The sequence below is a fragment of the Bos grunniens genome, chromosome 4 (assembly GCF_055505025.1).
Source record: "Bos grunniens cultivar Pamir isolate PY7600 chromosome 4, Bosgru_T2T1.0, whole genome shotgun sequence".
In the NCBI taxonomy this organism is placed as follows: Eukaryota; Metazoa; Chordata; class Mammalia; order Artiodactyla; family Bovidae; genus Bos; species Bos grunniens.
Window position 1 is genome coordinate 33,049,099 of NC_141168.1, and position 22,609 is coordinate 33,071,707.

At 41.0% G+C, this 22,609-nt stretch overlaps 1 protein-coding gene across 30 annotated transcripts in view; it reads left to right on the plus strand.

Annotated features, from left to right (window-relative positions):
• The window catches only part of CADPS2 (calcium dependent secretion activator 2), a 583,251-nt gene that overhangs the window by 121,038 nt on the left and 439,604 nt on the right, over window positions 1-22,609 (plus strand). For all 30 annotated transcript variants that reach the window (XM_086395851.1, XM_086395848.1, XM_086395849.1 and 27 more), the window contains one exon: window positions 18,850-18,963. In XM_086395851.1, the coding sequence (XP_086251977.1) occupies window positions 18,850-18,963 (114 nt within the window). The remainder of the gene's footprint in view (window positions 1-18,849; window positions 18,964-22,609) is intronic.

Genomic DNA, 22,609 nt, shown 5'->3' on the forward strand with positions numbered 1-22,609 from the left:
AAATAATGGATAATTTTTATTTGCAAGTATGTTCCAAATATTTCATGGTATACTTATAGTAAAACCTATCTGGAATGTTTAATGTAAATGTTTAATCATTACCTATTTATCTGAAATTGAAATTTAATGGGACCTCCTGTGTTTAGCTTGGCAGCCCTACCTTGGACTCCTAGGGCTTCCCAGGTGACTCTGTGGATAAAAGAATCCACCTGCAGTGCATGAGACACAGGAGACAAAGGTTCAGTCCTGGGCTTGAGAGGATCCCCTGGTGAAGGAAATGGCTGTCCTCTCTAGGATTCTTGCCTGACATATCTTATGGAGAGAGGAGCCTAGCTGGGTACAGTCCCTAGTGTTGCCAACAGTCTGACACAGGTGAAGCGACTGAGCACACACAAGTGCACACACACCTTGGAAGCCCACAGTCTGGAAGGAGGGCAAGGCACCCTGCTCAGATGAAGTGGAACACACAACAGCTAGCTGTTCAGCTTAACTAGCCCCAAGAGCAGGCTTCATTTTAAAATACCTGTTTTTGATCTGAAATGAAGACATTAAATTTTTATTGAGATATATTTATAGTATACTCAAGTGTGTAATGTAGTGATTCTTAGTTTTTAGACTTTATACTACAGATATTGGCTATAAGTCCCTGCGCTGGACAATATATCCTTTTAGCTTATTTTACAAATAGTAGTTTGTACTACTTAATCTTGTTATCTGTCCTGCCCTTCTCTGCTTCCCTGTCCCACTAGTAATCACTAGTTTTTTTATCCTCTACATCTGTACTCTGTTTCTTTTTTGTTATATTCATTAGTTTTTTAGATTCTACATATAGCTGATAATATACAATATTTGTCTTTCTCAGACTTTTTTCACTAAGCATGATACTCTCTAGGTCTGTCCATGTTGTTGCAAATGGCAGAATTTCATTTTTATGGCTGAGTAGTATTCCGTTGTGTATATACCACGTCTCCTTTCTCCATCCATCTGTTAATGGGCAGGTTGCTTCCATATCTTGGTTATTGTTAATAATACTGCTGTGAATATGGGGCGCATGTATCCTTTTGAATTCATTATTTATTTTTTTTCCTAGATGTATACCCGGGAGTGGAATTGCTGGTTCGTATGGTAGTTCTGCTTTTAGTTTTCTGAGGAAGCTTTATACTGTTTTTCATAGTGCTTGCGCCAGTTTACATTCTCACCAACAGTGCACAAAGATTTACTCTTCTCTGTATCCTCACTAACATTTATTAATGACGATCTTTTTGATGATAACCATTCTGACAGGTGTGAGGTGATGTCTCAGTGTGGTTTTACTTTGCATTCCTCTGATTAGTGATAGTGAGCAAATTTGCATATTCCTATTGGCCATTTGTGTGTCATCTTTGGAAAAATGTCTTTTCAGATCTTTTCATTTTTAAAGAAAAAGAACATAAAGAAAAAGTAGCAAGGAAAAATAACAAGTTGCAAACAAGGTAACTCCCATAAGGATATTAGCTGACTTTGCAGCAGAAATTCTGCAGGCCAGAAGGGAGTAACACTGTATATGTAAAGTGATGAAAAGGAAAACCTGCCTTAAGATGACTCTACTCAGCAAGGCCCTCACTGAATTTGATCGAGAGATCAAAAGCATATAGCCAAGCAAAAGCTGAAAGAGTTCAGCACCACCCAGTGAACTTTACAAGAAATGTGTTTGTTGTGTTAATCACAGTGTGTCTTGGTATAGCCCTCTTTGGCTAATCTCTTTGGGACTCGGTGCTTTCTGGACTTGGATGTCTATTTCCTTTTCCAATTTAAGGAGATTTCCAACTATTATGTCTTTAAATATGTTCTCTACCCCTTTCTTTTCCATTAAGAACCCCTATAACATGAATATTGGTACATTTGATGCTGTCCCTGCAGTCTCAAATAGCCCTCATTTGTTTTTAGTTTCCTTTTTTATTTTATTCTGTTCAGCTTCAGTGATTTCCTTCACTGTCTTCCAGCTCACTGATCTATTCCTTTGTCATTTAGTTTACTGCTGATTTTTTCTAGTGTCTTTTCCGCTTCATTTATTGTGTTTTTCATCTGTTTGGTTGTCCTTTATATTTTCTCTTTGTTAAAAAAAATTTTTTTCCCCTAACTTTCATGCCCTGCTCATCCTTTCTTCTTCTCCTGTGTTCTTCAATCCCTTGAACTCTTTCTTGGGTAGATTGCCTGTGTCTACTTCACTTAGTTCTTGTTTCTTCATTTGGGACCTGGACATCTATTGCCTCGTTTTGCCTAGCTTGTTTTTTTATTTCTGTGTATCTGGGAAGTTGGTTATATTTCCTAGTCTTGGAGAAGCACAGTTTTGTAGGAGACATCCTATGAGTCCCAGCAGCACATTCCCCTCTAATTCCGAGAGCCATATGCTCCAGGGTTGCCTTCTAAGTGGGCTGTGTGGGTCCTTCTGTTACGACAGGCTGACCACTGTAGGTTGTCTGGGAGGACATGGCTAGCTCCTGATTTGGTTGGCTGTTAGATCCTGCCTTGTTCTAAGGCTGCCACCTGATGGGTGAACTAGTTCATGAGATGGCTGTTTGGGAAACCCTGGGGGTTCCTGAGACTAGTGCTGGCTCACTGGAGGGCAGAGTTGGGGTACAGGAGATTCTGGGGTTGGTGCCCACCCACTAGTGAGCAGAGCCATGTGCTGACATCTGACTGCAGGGCATGGATGTCCCAGAGTGGGTGTTGAGCCACTGGTGGGTGGGGCCTGTCCCCAGTTGTTCTATAAATAGTTATAATTTTGGTGTGCCTATGAGAGGAGGTGAGCTCAGGGCTTTTCCACTCTCTGCCGCTGTTGAAACTCCCTCTGTGTGTGTGTGTATTAATTACTTGAAAGCTAACTTTGTGATAGAATGGACACTTATTTTGTTGTTCTCTCTTAAGCAGAAATGGACTTCCCTGGTGGCTCAGACTGTAAAGCATCTGCCTACAATGCGGGAGACTCAGGTTCAGTACCTGGGTCGGGAAGCTCTCCTGGAGAAGGAAATGGCAACCCACTCCAGTATTTTGCCTGGAAAATCCCATGGATGGAGGAGCCTGGTAGGCTACAGGCCATGAGGTGGCAGAGAGTCGGACATGACTGAGCGAGTTCACTTTCTTAAGCAGAAAATCACTATGTTCTCTTTTTTTGACCTTACTTGGTGAACAGATGTGCTAAGCATTTGCCTTTACCTAGGAGCAGTCTTTTGTATTTGAATTCAGAGTTGCTTTTAGAATCCAAAAATCTAAAGCAAATATTTATATTATGTTAGTCTAGGTGGTTCAGTTATTTTAATGTTAATCTTGAAGAGGATTTTTATCTGTTTAATCTTCACAGATCCTTGAGTTTGCCAACATGTATGATGGCTTAGAGGTAGTATGGCATTTTTTTGCTGGCTAAATTTTATAAAGTTAAGGAAATGTGAAATAATCTTCATTGTTAAGGGAGTAATGTAACCCTTGCATTTTTGTCCCCAAGTATATAGTATAAATGCAATAATCAATATGATTTAGTTCATTTGACATTTTTAAAGTTGTTGCAGCTAAGATTTCTGTCCTAGGTAGAGACAGAATTTTGTTATTTCTTAGGCTGGATGGCATCACTGACTCGATGGACATGAGTTTGGGTAAACTCTGGGAGTTAGTGATGGACAGGGAGGCCTGGCGTGCTGCGGTTCATGGGGTCGCAAAGAGTCGGACACGACTGAGCAACTGAACTGAGGGAAATTGTGTTAGGCATTACGAGATGTTAGTTGATTATTTTTTATGTGGTTTTTGATTCAGGTCTCCTTATTGGAAAGGTCAGGACAGACAGCAGAGCTAGTTGACCAGATGGTAGCTGTCCTCTATCTACTTTTTCCTTAACAGACTTTGGATTTTATTCAGATACATGGTTCCTGTTTTTTAAACAGGATTGCCTGATTTCTTCTTGTCTCTGGGTGACTCTTCATTGGTCAGCCATAATATTTACTTTCCTTTAGTGAGTTCTTTAGGAATGGGTGCATGAATCATTTCTGGCCTGTGACCTGTGGGGGAAAATCTTTTCTCCTCCCTCTGTCTCTTTTTCAGAAAGGGAATATTTTCTTCCATTTTTCCTTATTGTTGCATGAAGCTGCCTTGCATAGATTTGACATACATTTCTTTGGAGACAATAAATCTGTGAAGAAGCAAACACAAGGAGGATACAGACTTACGGACAAGGTTTGGGTCCTCCATGAGTTTATTGAGTCACCAAGTTAACTGACTCTGGAACCCTCTCACCTTTGGACTTTTTGAGATATGTGATAATAATCCTTCTTATTGTTTAACAGGCTGTTTTGAGTTGGGGCTTCTTCAGCTTTCAGTCAAACGCACCCTCACCAAATTAATGGAGTAGACTTAATATTTTTCTTAATAGAGTCTACTCTGCTTTATTGACTATGCCAAAGGCTTTGACTGTGTGAATCACAATAAACTGTGGAAAATTCTGAAAGAGATGGGAATACCAGACCACCTGATCTGCCTCTTGAGAAATTTGTATGCAGGTCAGGAAGCAACAGTTAGAACTGGACATGGAACAACAGACTGGTTCCAAATAGGAAAAGGAGTTCGTCAAGGCTGTATATTGTCACCCTGTTTATTTAACTTCTATGCAGAGTACATCATGAGAAATGCTGGACTGGAAGAAACACAAGCTGGAATCAAGATTGCCAGGAGAAATATCACTAACCTCAGATATACAGATGACACCACCCTTATGGCAGAAAGTGAAGAGGAACTAAAGAGCCTCTTGTTGAAAGTGAAAGTGGAGAGTGAAAAAGTTGGCTTAAAGCTCAACATTCAGAAAACGAAGATCATGGCATCCGGTCCCATCATTTCATGGGAAATAGATGGGGAAACAGTGGAAACAGTGTCAGACTTTATTTTTCTGGGCTCCAGAATCACTACAGATGGTGACTGCAGCCATGAAATTAAAAGACGCTTACTCCTTGGAAGGAAAGTTATGACCAACCTAGATAGCATATTCAAAAGCAGAGACATTACTTTGCCAACAAAGGTTCGTCTAGTCAAGGCTATGGTTTTTCCTGTGGTCATGTATGGATGTGAGAGTTGGACTGTGAAGAAGGCTGAGAGCTGAAGAATTGATGCTTTTGAACTGTGGTGTTGGAGAAGACTCTTGAGAGTCCCTTGGACTGCAAGGAGATCCAACCAGTCCCTTGAAGGAGATCAGTCCTGGGATTTCTTTGGAAGGAATGATGCTAAAGCTGAAACTCCAGTACTTTGGCCACCTCATGCGAAGAGCTAACTCATTGGAAAAGACTCTGATGCTGGGAGGGATTGGGGGCAAGAGGAGAAGGGGACGACAGAGGATGAGATGGCTCTGTCTCCATGGATGTGAGTCTGAGTGAACTCTGGGAGTTGGTGAGGACAGGGAGGCCTGGCATGCTGTGATTCATGGGGTCGCAAAGAGTCGGACACGACTGAGCGACTGATCTGATCTGACTGATCTGATGTGTACGTATGTCAGAAGGATGGGTTCACAAAGATGACAAGCTGAAAATCCCTTACCTTCCTTGCTAGTCTGTCTTGCCTTCTTTACAGAGAGCCATTTCTCATCCATGACACCCCTCCTTTAGAAAGAAAGTAAAACTGCAAACATTTCTGGGGAAAGCAAATTTATGTCATGTTTTCTTCTTTCAAAAGAAACTATCTCAGACTACTTACTATCTACTGGAAAAGGCCATTCTGTGTCTTGGAGCTGGTCAGTGTGTCTGAGCTGTTAGGCCAGCCCGTGTCTACTGCTGAGCCTGTCTGAGTTCTTTAAAATGAGTGTAAAATCACTGTTTCTTGCAAATATGTCTCCAGCATATGAAACTTTGCGATGAAATACCAGATGGTTTTTAGGCACTAAGTTCTTCCTGCCTGAGAACAATATCCCCTGCAAAACAGAACCACTCACATTACAGCTCGACAAAGAAACCCTTTGCTTTCCTTCATGCCTCACCGAGTCTGGCCACGAACTTATTGGACACACTTATTGGAATTCTTTTCTAAGACTGTTTGTTCCCTCTTCTTCATTCAGTTTTATCTCTGCCAGTGTCTTCTGTCATGGTTGTGATGGGATACATTCCCAGAAAAGCAGTAGTGAGTGGTGATATTTTCTTCCACTCTGGATTTTCTTCCCCTCTGGATAAATTCATAATCAATAAACATTTTCCTTAGTGGGGAAAGGGGACGTATAGAGGTAACTGCCATTGCTGTTTAAGGAGTCTGCCCCTTAGCAAGGAGAAAGCCATGTGAAGCAAATGATACGTGTGTGTATGAGGTGCAAAAGGGACAGAGAGGATGGGATGACTTAATATGGGGGGAGCAGAAGGAAGATGATTTCTGGGAGGTTTCATCTGAGTTTTGTTCATAAAGGATGAAAGGATATTCCAGGCAGAGGGAAGTGTTTTCAAAGGCTCAGTAATGTGGAGGAGAATGATGAGATGTTTGAAGGTAAAGGGGAAAACGAGGAGCTTTTCCTTGCCTCCTCAGTCTGATCAAATCACATTTGGCTTTTCTAGCCTCTGATAGCCCTGTCTTGACATGAGTATGAAGAATGGGGTTTGGGGAGTTCCAGAAGAAACCCCAAGGTTTGCCAGTGGCTAAGAGCATGCCAGTGGATATACCCGTCTCTGCCCCCAAATTGTATGAATTGGACTACTTTATTCACTTCTCTGAGTCTGTTTCCTCCAATTTTAAACAAGGAACCCACCTTGATAAAAAGTTTAAAGTAATCCTTGTAATGAGGTTAGAATCCTTGTAATGTGCTTGCTATGTATAAGTAGTCAGCTAGTATAAGGTACTGGGTATTAAATTACACAATAGTTTTTGGTTGGGGGAAATTAAATTGTCTCAAAAAGGCAGTTGCTTCATGATGTGTCTTGACATAATTCACTAGTGTTATTTGTAGGAAACCATTGGCTAGAGTTTGAAAGATGGCTCATGGCAGACTGTTCAACCTTTGTCGGACTATAAGGTAGCAAAACTTATCCTGAACTATTTCCTATTCCTACTATTTTTCCATAGTAAACCTCCAAAATTGGACTTTTGAGGAAGCCTTGTTGATTTTTGTCAGACCTTAATGGGGGAGAGAGAGACTTTTCATTGGAGTAAGAACATCTCAGAGTGGGTCCTAAGGTTTCTCTTTGAACTTTCTACCCCGACCCCTACCTCCAGCCCCCAGTTCGGTTCAGTTCGGTCGCTCAGTCATGTCCGACTCTGCGACCCCATGAATTGCAGCATGCCAGGCCTCCCTGTCCATCACCAACTTCCAGAGTTCACCCAAACTCATGTCCATTGAGTCGGTGATGTCATCCAGCCATCTCATCCTCTGTCGTCCCCTTCTCCTCCTGCCCGCAATCCCTCCCAACGTCAGGGTCTTTTCCAATGAGTCAACTCTTCGCATGATGTGGCCAAAGTATTGGAGTTTCAGCTTTAGCATCAGTCCTTCCAATGAACACCCAGGACTGATCTCCTTTAGGATGGACTGGTTGGATCTCCTTGCAGTCCAAGGGACTCTCAAGAGTCTTCTCCAACACCACAGTTCAAAAGCATCAATTCTTTGATGCTCAGCTTTCTTTACAGTCCAACTTTCACATCCATACATGACCCCAGTCATCTCTAAATTGCTTGATTGCACCAGATTACTAAAGCTGTTATTATTTATGGTGATTGGTGTATTAGAGTTTTCTAGAGAAACAGGCCCAGTAGCAGATTATATGTGTAAATATAATACAGGAATTGGTTCAAGCAATATGAAGGGCAGAATGTCCCATAGTCTGGCCTCTGCAAGCTGGAAAAGTGAGGAAGGCATGTGGTATCTTCAATCTTGAGTCCAAAGACCCCAAGAACCAGGAGCTCCAATGTCCCTGGGCCAGAAAAGATGGACCTATCAGCTCAAGGAAAGAGTTTGCCTTTCCTCAGCCTATTTCATTGTATTCAGCCTTCAATGAATTACCTGATTTCTGCCCACATTAGTGAGGGTGGATCTCTTTATCTGGTCTACTGAATCAAATGCTAATCTCTTATAGAAAAACTGAGTGATATACACTCAGAAATAACTAGCAGCTATCTGGGCATCCCCTAGTCCAGTCAAGCTGACACATAAAAGTAATCATTGCCTTTGGTTTCGCTTTTGATGAGCTTATGTTAAAATGGGGACCGTTAGAAGTGACCTGTGGAAGACCCTACAGATTGTGGAGTATCCTGAATACAGACAGCAGTCTTAAGCTAGAGCTTGTGGTCTTAATTACTCACTCTAGTGGCCCATTATATATTGTTGTTGTTCAGTTGCTAAGTGGTGTCCAACTCTTTGTGTGACCCCATGGACTGCAGCACACCAGGATTCCATGTCCTTCACCATCTCTTGGAATTCTCTCAAACGCATGTCCATTGAATTGATCATGCCATCCATCCATTTCATCCTGTTACCCTCTTCTCCTGCCCTCAGTCTTTCCCAGCATCAGGGTCTTTTCCAATGTGTTGGCTATTCACATCAGGTGGCTAGTGTATTAGACCTTCAACATCAGTCCTTCCGATGAATATTCAGGGTTTACTTCCTTTAGGATTGACTGATTTGATCACACTGCTGTCCAGGGGACTCTCAAGAGTCTTCCCCAGCACCACAGTTTGAAAGCATCAATTCTTTGGCACTCAGCCTTCTTTATGGTCCAACTCTCACATCTGTACATGACTACAGGAAAAACCATAGCTTTGACTATACGGACCTTTGTCAGCAAAGTCATGTCTCTCCTTTTTAATATGGTGTCTAGATTTGACATAGTTCCAAGTCATATATAACCTTGTTAATTGATGAAGTGAGTGATGAGAACTATTATAGGCTATTTTCTCATCCATTGTGGTGGTTTGAGGCACTGTTTTAATAAGTAATTTGTGCTGTTCTCACCCTCAAATTGCTTTTAGTGTAGAGGGGACTTTTAATAAGTGAATACATACAGGAATGAAATACTTCTTATTGGGAAAAAAAAAGTGTGGCTATGAGGGAAACAGGATAAAATGGAGGTTGGAAAGAATGTACCCTTTAGATCAGGATAATGGTTGAGATTTTGCTCCATCTTTTCCTAGATGTGCAATTAGGCAACATGCTTAACTTCCTCATTTGTGAAATGAGGATGAACTTCCTAGAAGGTTTAGGGGGGGGTTAATGAGACATGTGAAATGGGCTAAGTATAATGCAGCAAGGAAATTCATAAAATCATGGATTTAACTTTCCTAGTTTCTGTGTTCACTAGAAGCTCCCCTCCCCCAAGACCATCCCCTATAATGACTTGTAATCTTGCTGGGGTTTGAATTTGACTAGCAGGTCAGTGAGAGTGTGGGTAGAAGTCACATTTAGCAGCTTGGTAAGCCTCACCTGGGGCCCATTGTCCACGATGCAATGGATTTTTCTGCTCTGTACTCATCACTTAGTGTACATGCTATTATAAAATATGTTAAAGCAGTATTTGCAAACCTGGGGCTTTTAAAAGTTCCCCGTTTCAATAACTGTGGGACCAGTACAACTGTCTGTCCAAATAACTTTATTTTTAGGCTGCCTCAGGCACTTGGAGTCTGGTATTCACTGTTCACTGGGGCAAGTTCACTGAATGAGGACTTTTTCATATAATATAGCATATGGAAAAAATATTTTGGTTTAGAGTGAATCAGGATAAGCTTTACTAGCCAGGGATGGTAGTGCTAGGGCATTGCCTTCTTAATGGGGTATGTCATTGAGATTTCTAGCTGTTAGGATTTGGTTCAGCCATATGACCAGTTATCCTACCCCCACTCCCCCAAAAGAGTGATCTGTTTGTGTGTGTGTGCTAAGTTACTTCAGTCGTGTCCGACTCTTTGCAGTCCTGTGGACTGTGGCCTGCTAGGCTCCTCTGCCCAAGGGGTTCTCCAGGCAAGAATACTGGAATGGGTTGCATTCACTCTTCCAAGGGGTCTTCCTAACCCAGGGATTGAACTCGCATCTCCTACATCTCCTGCATTGGCAGATAGGTTCTTCACCTCTGGTGCCACCTGGGAATCCCAATCCATTCATAGCGATGTTCATTTCTTTTTCGTATAAAAGGAAGTTGGGAGGTGGCAGTCCTGGGTTGTAGTGACTGCTCTGCACTGGGGAGGGTCTTAGGCTCTTTTTATCTTATTGCTTCACCATCATCTTGGGCTAAGTGACAGTTCTAGTTAGCAGGTCAAATTTCAGCCAGTGGAAACAGAGGAAAGAGGCAAGGAGGGGCTTGCTTCAGCTATTCTTTATGGTTTCCTAGAAATCACACACAGTTTTGCCTACATCTCACGGGCTTTCATTTGGTCACTTGACTATGCCCATTGTCAGGTGAGGATGGTATTTGTAGTCTTAGTTGGGCATATTCACGTATTCACATGTCTGAAATACCTGCAGTGATAGAACAGAGTGAGAAGTCATTTGGTTCAGCTCAGTCGCTCAGTCGTGTCCGACTTTTTGTGACCCCATGGACTGCAGCATGCCAGGCCTCCCTGTCTATCACCAATTCCCGGACCTTACCCAAACTCATGTCCATTGAGTCGGTGATGCCATCCAACCATCTCATCCTCAGTCTTCCCCTTTTCCTCCTGCCTTCAATCTTTCCCAGCATCAGGGTTTTTTCCAATGAGTCAGTTCTTCATATCAGGTGGCCACAGGATTGGAGTTTCAGCTTCAACATCAGACCTTCCAATGAATATTCAGGGCTGATTTCTTTTAGGATGGACTGGTTGGATCTCCTTACAGTCGAAGGGACTCTCAAAAGTCTTCTCCAACACCACAGTTCAAAAGCATCAGTTCTTCGGCACTCAGCTTTCTTTATAGTCCAACTCTCACATCCATACATGACTACTGGAAAAACCATAGCCTTGACTAGATGGACCTTTGTTGACAAAGTAATGTCTCTGCTTTCTAATATGCTGTCTAGGTTGGTCATAACTTTCTTTCCAAGGAGTAAGCATCTTTTAATTTCATGGATGCAGTCACCATCTGCAGTGATTTTGGATAGGAAATTGTTAATAGCAGTGACTCCCACAGGATTGTATAATGTATAAGATGGGCTGGAACTCCTTTGTTACTCTGTTCTGACAGGCAGTTTGGGGAAGTCTGTTTCAGAAACCTAGAAGGCTATTTTTCCAGTGGTTTTAAGCAAATATTTTTGGCAGAGTGTCCATAGCAAAGGAAAAAGCAAAACCTGTCCCATAATCTCCAGCTAATATATTTTCCTTCGTTTCATTAACGGGAGTTAAAGCTATGCCTTTGTGCGTTTCTGAGACCATCTTTACATGGAATAAACCCTTTACCTCCTTGAAGAGTGTTTTTCTACTTTATTTAAGATTTTTGTGCACACCAACCCACTGCCACCCCCCACCTCCGCCACTGGTCACCTGCCACGCTGCTGTAGAGTCTGCTGCTGGTCTCCTTCACTCACCAGGAGGTCATGCAGTGCCTGCCATGAGTGTTAACACTCATGATGAGGACTGCAGGTCAAGGCAGGCTCACACAGTGGTGGCTGTCCAGTTCCTGAGTAGCATAATGGTTGGGCTCCAGCTGTAGCCAGGATTTGGGCTAATCCTTCAGTTGGTCATGACTTAGAATGAAAAGACTAGGATATAATTTGAACAGGGAGAAAAATAAAACCTAAAAAACAAACCAAAAAAACCCCAACACTCTAAGGAACATACATCATCTCTGAACTCTACAAGTATTTTTTCTGAGGCCACCATTATTATGAATAAATTATCACTGCAAGCCCAGATTTATAAAACTTAGCTGTTACTGTTAGTATTTTAAGTGTTCTTTATATAAGGCTGATTTCTAGCAAGGATATTTATGTTCTAGTTTAGTTTCATATAAAAAGCTCTTCTAAATTCCCATTAAATAATTTCAGGTGGTCAATTTTTTTTTTACTTTAGAAAAATATTCATTTTTTAGTAAATAGACTAGTGTGAAGACAGTCCATGGATGAAACTAAAATATAGGCTGACAAATAAAACTGGCTGCCCTCCAAAATGTTAATCAATTATGTCAAATAGGAGGTATGCATATGCCAGGTTTCCCCCTTTGCTTAATTCTGAACTGATTTTTTATAATTATCTGAAGACTGCAGATAGCATCTTATTATGTTAGTGTTATAACACCTGGGAGGGTTCTTTGGTCATGGAGTGAAGGAATCAATCCCAAGGAAAAAAAATCAACTGGAACAATGGATCAAGTAAATGGAGTTAAGATGAAATATGGCTTGATGAAGCACACGTAAGAATATTTTAGAATTTTTGTTGATTATAAGCATGATATGAGTCAGTTGCTGTGACTGCCAGGAGGAGTTCATTTGTTTTAGTTTGAACTAATAGACACAGAGTGCTTAGAATGTGGGAAGTGTTTCTCCCACTTGTCTGTGTTGGCCACATGACCCTAGGATAATCGTGATCAGTCTATTGAGTATATTTGAGGAGGGACATTGCTGTTCTAATGAGTGTCATGATGTTGTAGTGTTCAGAGTGCTTTCTTATATTTAGTATTATGTAAGTAAGTTTTGCTTAACTAGGTAATGCTTAATTTACAGACAAACTGAAGAGTACTCTTAGGATGTTGGAGGGAACTGGGAAAGTTTGTTCTAGAGTTTAATTCTAGAATAGAAGTTTATTCTAAAGTTTATTCTAGTACCTGTCTCCAAGTTCCTGAATGCCTGTATTGAAGAAGAGAAGTAACATTTAGTTTGTTTGGTCTTAGATAGTATAGAACTAGGATTTATGAAAGGCATAGGGAACCAGGTTTTTTTCATTCATCAGTTCAGTTCAGTCGCTCAGTCATATCCATCTCTTTGTGACCCCATGGACTGCAGCAAGCCAGGCTTCCCTGTCCATCACCAACTCCTGGAGCTTGCTCAAACTCATGTCCATTGAGTTGGTGATGCCATCCAACCATCTCATCCTCTGTCGTCCCCTTCTCATCCTGCCCTCAATCTTTCCCAGCATCAGGGTCTTTTCAAATGAGTCAGGTCTTCATATCAGGTGGCCAAAGTATTGGAGTTTCAGCTTCAACATCAGTCCTTCCAATGAATATTCAGGACTCATTACCTTTAGGATGGACGGATTGGATCTCCTTGCAGTCCAAGGGACTCTCAAGAGTCTTCTCCAACACCACAGTTTTTCCTTCATAGATGTCTAAAATTAAAATGAGCTTCATAGTGAGGTATAAAGGTAGCATGTGTATGTGTGTGTCTATTTTAGTTTTAATAGGCTCAAATGGAAACTGAGCAACTACTTGATATGGTAATGCATTAAGTAGACTGTTGAGTACCATGGTTGTTACAGCTTTTTCTGTTTCTTTGAAGTTCTCAACCTTGAAATTAAAAAAAAAAAAAAAAGGTGTGGGGGATACACAGTCAAGTTCAAATCTTATACCTGAAAGGAGAAATGAAAAAAGTAAATTGGTTTGTTCAGCCTTTCTGCAGGATGATCTGATTTAAACAGTGTGCAGGGGGTTATAATTGTTCTGAGTTTAAAAATGTGTAAAGTGGCTATTAAAACTTAATTTAAAAAGAAAATTAAAATTTGAGTATATAAAAAGTATCCTGTGATTTAAAACTTAAAATGAATAAAATGATACAAGTTGAAAATTTTTTTCATCCTTATTCTCCATATGTCCAGTGTCCAAGGACATTCTTCTTCCATAGTTTCCGTGTATGGAAGCAAATATATGTTCTGATTTTTCAGAATAAAAATGGGAGTGGTGGCTTATTTTACGTACTTTTCTATATTGTTTCCTTTCCCAAGATATTTTGAAGATCTTTTCATATCAGTACATAGGATAACTTGGTCATATTTTTTTTTCATAAAGCTAATAGGATTACCACTATTTGGATGTAGTGTTATTTACATGGCAGAAAGTGAAGAGGAACTAAAGAGCTTCTTGATGAGCATGAAAGAGGAAAGTGAAAAAGCTGGCTCGAAACTCACATTCAAAAAACTAAGATCATGGCATCCAGTCCATCCCTTCATGGCAAATAAAGGGGAAAAAAGTGGAAACAGGGACAGATTTTTTTTTTTTTTTTTTTGGACTCCAAAATCATTGTGGATGGTGACTGCAGCCATGAAATTAAGATGCTTGCTCCTTAGAAGGAATGCTATGACAGACTGAGACAGAGCATTAAAAAATAGAGATATCAGTTTGCTGACAAAGGTCTATATAGTCAGAGCTATGGTTTTTCCAGTAGTCATGTACACATGTGAGAGTTGGACCATAAAGAAGGCTGAGCACTGAAGAATTGATGCTTTTGAACTGTGATCCTTGAGAAGAGTCTTGAGAGTCCCCTGGACTGCAAGGAGATCAAACCAGTCAATCCCGAAGGAAATCAATCCTGATTATTCATTGCAAGGACTGATGCTGAAGCTCCAATAATTTGGTTACCTGATGTGAAGAGCTGACTCACTGGAAAAGACCTTGATGATCAAAGAGATTGAGGCAAATGGAGAAAGGGGCAACAGAGGATGAGATGGTTAAATAGCATCACCTATTCAATGGACACGAATTTGAGCAAACTCCAGGAGATAGTGGAGGACAGGGCAGCCCTGCGTGCTGCAGTCTATGGGGTTGCAAAGAGTCAAACATGACTTAGTGACTGAAAACAGTAACTTATGAAAAGTTGGGTTGTTGGCTTTTTTAAAATTTTAAGATACTATGGGTCTTGAGGGGGTGGGAAGTGCTACTGTGCAGAGCTGAAATTGGTTAAAATTAACTGCAGTTTTAACTCAAGCCTTCCTTGTCATGTTGAAAGCCTTAAAGGGATTCCGGAGTTCCAAAATATTTACATCAGACACATACTGCCAATGCAGTTGTTATTTAGGTGGGAGACAGATTTCTGGTGCTTCCTATTCCATCATCTTCCGGAATCCTTCTGCTCTCATGTAGACTTCAGTTAGAAAAAGAAAAATGTAAATTGTTAGGCATGCTTCCATAACTTGATTCATTTCTCTGAGTGTATCCATTTAGTCTATATTTCTGTTGTCTTATAGGTTAGACTCTTGTCAATTTCCAAGATACGTGTGTTTGAAAATTAAGATGGTAACAATAACCCGGTGTACGAGACAGCAAAAGAGACACTGATGTATAGAACAGTCTTATGGACTCTGTGGGAGAGGGAGAGGGTGGGAAGATTTGGGAGAATGGCATTGAAACATGTAAAATATCATGTAAGAAACGAGTTGCCAGTCCAGGTTCTATGCATGATACTGGATGCTTGGGGCTAGTGCACTGGGACGACCCAGAGGGATGGTATGGGGAGGGAGGAGGGAGGAGGGTTCAGGATGGGGAACACATGTATACCTGTGGCGGATTCATTTCGATATTTGGCAAAACTAATACAATTATGTAAAGTTTAAAAATAAAAAATAAAAAAAAGGAAAAAAAAAAAAAGAAAATTAGTTCTTTAGGATATGAGTTGCAAGTATTTTTTTCCTGGCCTTTTTTTCCCTCAGTGATTTTGTTAATGCTAAATTTATTTTTTTTTAAAAGATATAATTGACCTATAATATTTTGTAAGTTTAAGTATATAATGTAATTATTTGACACATATCTATGTGGAAAAATGATTACTACAATTTATTTTTAGTTTATTTTTAATGTTTATGCAGTTAAATTTAGGACCTGTAGATTTTGATTCATGATTTAAAACAAATTTTCTCATATCAGCGTTTAAAGGATTTCTCCCATTTCTTTATACCTTTATGGTATAAGAAGTTACAGGTAATTCATTTGGGCTGTAACCTTGTGTTACGGTTCAATTTAATTTTTTCTGCATGGCTACCTAGTTATTCTAACACCATTGATTGAAGAAACCATCTTTTACTACTGATTTGAGGTGCCATAAAGGTATTTTATAGTATACTTCTAGTTGTATTTGAATCTATTTCTTGGGTCTATTACATTGGTCTCTATCTATTGATTTATAATACAGTTTATTTTGATAATGCAAATAGCTTTTTGGAAACTCTGCTTTCTGCCTTCCCACTGATAGATTTTAAATTGCCTTTTTTCCTCCATATCTCTTTTATACGGAATTGTAGAGCTTTTCTCTGTGCTAATAAAGTATTTTCTGATTGACTGTTCGTATATTGTTATAATATAGGTATCATTTTATGTCTTAAATGTAACTACAGTAATTTTTATCTATAAAAAAGTTGAAGCCTAATGCTCTGGCATGTTTTGTGAAGGACATGAGCATTGTTAAGAGTTTCTAAGAAGATGGTTTGTGCAAATCTCCTTCTCTCCATTCATATTCAGGAATGTTCCATGTCGTAATCACCAGAACATAACTCATCGCAACAATGGCTAAACCTAAACACTGGCAAACTAGAAATTGCAGAGATTTAAAGGAGTTCCTACAGAACAAAATGCCTCTGATAGAAGAAAACTGAATAAAGATGCCCCAGTTTCTAGGTTTTGAATAATATTTATTTCTCAAACAAGGGAGATGGGACAAATGATCATTGACATCCTCTCCAGGTCATTGTCATCCCTCCCGAGTCCCTTTCCACTATTTTCTGAATACCTGGACACTTGGTTTGCAAATTGAAGCCCTCCTTGGCGATTCCCAGTGCTTGGCAACTAGAGTGCTATCAGTGGTCTCGCTCTCAGCAATTGCTATCCTCCTTCCATCTGGTCCCTTTGGTGAACTGTGTTTAGAGAAGGAAAGGCATGGGCTTAATTTGCCTTGCTAGTACACACACACACACACACACACACAAGGTACCTCCTTTCATTCTCTGTACATTATATAGAAATGGAGAATGTAATATGATGTTGATATTCCTGCTTTCCAGCTTGGTTTAGCTTTCCCTAAAATGAAGAAGATAACCTGAAAAATGGAATGCTCATTTTCACTTTTCTCTTTTATGCATTGGAGAAGCAATGGCACCCCACTCCAGTACTCCTGCCTGGAAAATCCCGTGGACGGAGGAGCCTGGTAGGCTGCAGTCCGTGGGGTCGCTGAGAGTCGGACAGGACTGAGCGACTTCACTTTCACTTTTCACTTTCATGCACTGGAGAAGGAAATGGCAACCCACTCCAGTGTTCTTGCCTGGAGAATCCCAGGGACGGGGGTGCCTGGTGGGCTGCCGTCTATGGGGTTGCACAGAGTCGGACATGACTGAAGCCACTTAGCAGTAGCAGCAGCTTCTCTCTCCACTGCTCAGGGCAAGAGGTTTTTTACACTGGAGCACAGTAGGACACTTCTTTATCAATTTGTTTCTACCAGCAGTGATTTTTTTCACAGGCTGTCTTGTTTGTTAGACTCCTAAATAAAACCCATGTTTTGAAAGAGCATGTCTCTCTGATTTGAATGGCATTTTAACAAGCCTTTTGAACAGTTTTAAACTTACTTCATATCAGCCTTCTTTTCGAAGCCAAATCATCCCAGTTTGTTTAGTCTTTCTAATCCTTTAATCATTTTGTCTTAGGCACAATTCCAAATGCTTCACAACTCTCCATAGAATCCAGAACTGGGCTGAATTCTTTTAACAGTCTGATGAGGATGACTGAAATGGAGAGATCACTCCTTCCTTGTCCCTATATATCTCAGGATTTGTTGTTTTCTCTGCAAGACTATGTTCTGTCTCCAGTTAAGCTTAAAAAAAAATATATATATATATATATATATGTACATGTTTTTTATGTGTGTGTGAGCTGTGTTTAGAGTGGCCACATGGGCTCCTGCTTAGAAGGGTCCCATGCCGGGTTGAATGCTCTTTTGCTGCTGTCTTGAAATTAGTTTTTTCATTAAGGGGCTCCTCGCTGTGGTTTTGCAGTGAGCTGTAGAAATGAAATAGCTGCTTCTGCTTGTAGTTGATGACTAGAAGATGTGGTTAGTAAGTCATGGTCCGTGTCTAACCTACCCTCCGTAACCTGGTAGATAGCTCCAGGTGAGCAAACGTGGTTGTAAACTTACACTCCTCTCCCTGAGTCACTGCCTTCCCCTCGCCTGCCTGGAGATGCACTCACTGCCCCCGTTGCCTCTCTGTTCCCCTCCTCATCATCCCTTTATCTCAGCTCAAGCACTGAGATGTTTTTTCATGATAATCCAAGCTTTTAGCATCCAACAGATGTCCTTTCTAGAGAATTCTTTCTCTGAGTCTCTGTCTTTCCTGTCCTGTTCAGAGCTGTTGGTTGTCTACTCACCTCCAAGAATTCTTATCCCTCTGCCCTCTGTTCAGGACAGCTGGCAGGCAGTTAACTTCTCATTTGAATTTTAGATTTTTTCCCCTTTCTCTGCAAAGAGATTGGAGTGTAGTCATCACAAAAATGCTGTTTGGGGCAGAAATTTGGATTCCGTTTTCAGTATCAGGTATTCCAAAGTTCGTGGGGCAGTAACTTGCTGCTGCTACTGCTGCTAAGTCGCTTCAGTCCTGTCCGACTCTGTGCGACCCCATAGACAGCAGCCCGCCAGGCTCCGCCATCCCTGGGATTCTCCAGGCAAGAACACCAGAGTGGGTTGCCATTTCCTTCTCCAATGCATGAAAGTGAAAGGTGAAAGTGAAGTTGCTCAGTCGTGTCCGACTCTTAGTGACCCCATGGACTGCAGCCCACCAGGCTCCTCCGTCCATGGGATTTTCCAAGCAAGAGTACTGGAGTGGGGTTCCATTGCCTTCTCTGGGGGCAGTAATTTACAAGCTTTTAAAAACTGACCCATAAAGTGAATTCTGAGTATTGAGTCTTAGACACACGTGGCAAATATAACTCTTAAAAAGCATTATGTGTCACGGATTAGCCAGTTTTTTTTAATCTGATTCCACCCCCCACTTCTTTTTTTCTTACAGCTTAACAAGCAGCAGTTGCAGTTACTGAAAGAACGGTTCCAGGCCTTCCTCAATGGGGAAACCCAGATTGTAGCCGACGAAGCATTTTGCAATGCGGTTCGGAGTTACTATGAGGTGAGTTTGAAGAGCTTTGTTTCTGGCATTCTGATGCCTTTTAAAAGATGTTTTTAATGGCTTCCCCTTTTAAGAAGCTCACATGTATAATAGGAAGGCTGTGAGTTTGCAGCCTTCCTTGAAAGCATTGTTGATTCTCTTTTGCAATTTAAAAACTAATTCCACAGCCTGGTTTTGAGAGATAAACGGAATTAGAAATTATTCAGATCTTTTGTGGAGAACTAAGCTGTTTAGAAAAATCTTCTGGCACTGATTGATAGAGCTGAGCTTAGCTATCTGTGGGTCCGCATGTCTAATTTATCCTTTTTAATCAGAATCTCAATAGTAAATTCCTATCTTAAATAGCAGTTAATAAGCCCTTAAATATTACTTGCTAATAGTACATGAGCCATTCTGTTCACTAAACTTTTTGTAATAATTAAAGCCAGTAACTAATTTTATGACAATGAATGGAACTCTTTTCTTGACGGAGAAATACTACAATCCCAACTTTCTCTTTCTTCTGATTTTAGCTTGTGACTCATCAGGAATTCTCTGTGGACTTGCTATGGGCATCAGTTTTCACTCAGGGTCATTAATTGCTTCAGTGAATGGCCAGTAGTTGTTAAGAGAGTTTCCTTTTTTTCCCTAAGGACTTCAAACTCATTTTGGGCATGGACTTCTTCCACTGTGCACATAACTACACCTCTCAACTGAAAAACAACATGCAAAGCCGTATTAGGCTAGTACAGATGAAAAATGTAGAGGTACAATGTGTCTGAACTTTCTGAGGTAGGGAAATATCTTTGCAAGAATAAAAGAGTAACTGGATGTACAGATTTCTGAGGTTAGTGATTAATTGATGATGTGTGTGCCTCAGAAGTTGCTTAATGCAACTCTAGAGAGGTTTATGTTCAGTCGCTCAGTCGTGTCCGACTCTCTGTGACCCCATGAACCACAGCACGCCAGGCCTAGCTGTCCATCACCAACTCCTGTAGTCCGCCCAAACCCATGTCCATTGAGTTGATGATGCCATCCAACCATCTCATCCTCTGTCGTCCCCTTCTCCTTCTGCCCTCAATCCCTCCCAGCATCAGGGTCTTTTCCAATGAGTCAGCTCTTCGCATCAGGTGGCCAAAGTACTGGAGTTTCAGCTTCAGCATCAGTCCTTCCAATAAACACCCAGGACTGATCTCCTTTAGAATGGACTGGTTGGATCTCCTTGCAGTCCAAGGGACTCTCAAGAGTCTTCTCCAACACCACAGTTCAAAAGCATCAATTCTTCGGTGCTCAGCTTTCTTCACAGTCCAACTCTCATGTCCATACATGACCACTGGAAAAACCATAGCCTTAACTAGACGGACCTTTATTGGCAAAGTAATGTCTCTGCTTTTCAATATGCTGTCTGCTGCTGCTGCTGCTGCTGTCACTTCAGTCATGTCCGACTCTGTGCTACCCCATAGCCAGCAGCCCACCAGGCTCTCCTGTCCCTGGGATTCTCCAGGCCAAAATACTGGAATGGGTTGCCATTTCCTTCTCCAGTGCATGAAAGTAAAAAGTGAAAGTGAAGTCGATCAGTCGTGTCCAACTCTTAGAGACCCCAGGGACTGCAGCCTACAAGGCTCCTCCATCGATAGGATTTTCCAGGCAAGAGTACTAGAGTGGGTTGCCATTGCCTTCTCCGAATATGCTGTCTAGGTTGGTCATAACTTTCCTTCCAAGGAGTAAACGTCTTTTAATTTCATGGCTGTATTCACCATCTGCAGTGATTTTGGAGCCCAGAAAAATAAAGTCTGACACTGTTTCCACTGTTTCCCCATCTATTTCCCATGAAGTGATGGGACCGGATGCCATGATCCTAGTTTTCTGAATGTTGAGCTTTAAGCTGACTTTCTCACTCTCCTCTTTCACTTTCATCAAGAGGCTTTTGAGTTCCTCTTCACTTTCTGCCATAAGGGTGGTGTCATCTGCATATCTGAGGTTATTGATATTTCTCCTGGCAATGTTGATTCCAGCTTGTGCTTCCTCCAGCCCAGTGTTTCTCATGATGTACTCTGCCTAGAAGTTAAATAAGCAGGGTGACAACATACAGCCTTGATGAACTCCTTTTCCTATTTGGAACCAGTCTGTTGTTCCATGTCCAGTTCTAACTGTTGCTTCCTGACCTGCATACAGGTTTCTCAAGAGGCAGGTGAGGTGGTCTGGTATTCCCATCTCTTTCAGAATTTTCCAGAGTTTATTGTGATCCACACAGTCAAAGTCTTTGGCATAGTCAATAAAACAGAAATATATGTTTTTCTGGAACTCTCTTGCTTTTTCAATGATCCATCGAATGTTGGCAGTTTGATCCCTGGTTCCTCTGTCTTACTCAAGCCCAAACCTGTCGCACAAGATAAAAGTATAGAAGTGTTGCTTACCAGATCACTGTGTGGCATGAATCTAGAGGCACTAGTAGATGCTGTCTATTTGGACCTTGACTCAGAATATCTTAACAAGTATAAGGCATTACATTCTATCTTGTAAAACTCAAGGTTTGAGTCTTTGTGTTGAAGTCTTGCAAGATGAAATCATGGCTATGAATCTTAATAGAGGAAATGTAAGAGCCTATACTTGCATCATAAAATGAAACAAAAGTCAAAGTCTGTTTAGGATGAAAGAAAGGTGTTGAGGAAAGTAATTTCTGGGAAAAGATGTAATTAAGAAAACTCATTTTTGGTTCAGGTAGATGTACTGTGGTACTGTATGTGTTAACATTTGGAAAACAAGCTGGGTGAGGGGGCCATGGATGCTGTTTGTACTACATGTGCAACTTTTGTGTAAACCTAAAATTGCTCCAAAATAAATATATTCCAAAGTAAGTATTTTTAGTAAGGGTATTACAAAGAAGTAAGCATAATATGTTGTTGTCAGTTTAGTAAAAGGCACACTTAAACTGTATTAATATTATTCCTTTAATGAAGGAGTATCATCACTGTTTTTTTTTTTTAATACTTATTTTTGGCTGTGGTGGGTCTTCATTGCTGTGTGGGGTTTCTGTAGTTGCGGTGTGAGGTCTCATTGCAGTGGTGTCTCTTGTTGCAGAGAACGGCTTCTAAGGTGTTTGGGCTTCAGCAGTTGTGGCATGAGGGGGCTCTAGAGCACAGGCTCAATCATTGTGGTGCACAGGTTGAGTAGCCCCATGGCATGTGGGATTGTCCCAGACCAGAGATTGACCCCATGTCTCTTGTATTGCAAGGCAGATTCTTAACCACTGTACCACCAGGGAAGCCCACCATTGGTTTCTAAAGGAGAATTGTGCTCTCTTCTGGGTACTAAATACAAATGAAAAGATGTGAATAAATTTAGGGTCATCAAGTCTGAAACATCATATAAGTCACCTGAAGGGCCTGGAGACAGATTAGGCTTGTGTTGTGTGTGGCCCCAAGAATAAAAAACTAGGCCTAATGTGGAAACTGAAGTAGGCAAGATTTTAGCCTAACATCATTGGAGTTTGGTTGCACAGCCAACACACTGAGTAGACTGGAGAGCGCAGCATCACAGGCGATCAGGTTCTGGCTCACGTCACAGTTTCCTGGGAGGCATTTTGCATAGATGGGTCCCAGGGCCCTCTCCTGGGCACACTGAATCAGAATTTCAGGATACCTTTTAAATACCTTTTCTATACCTT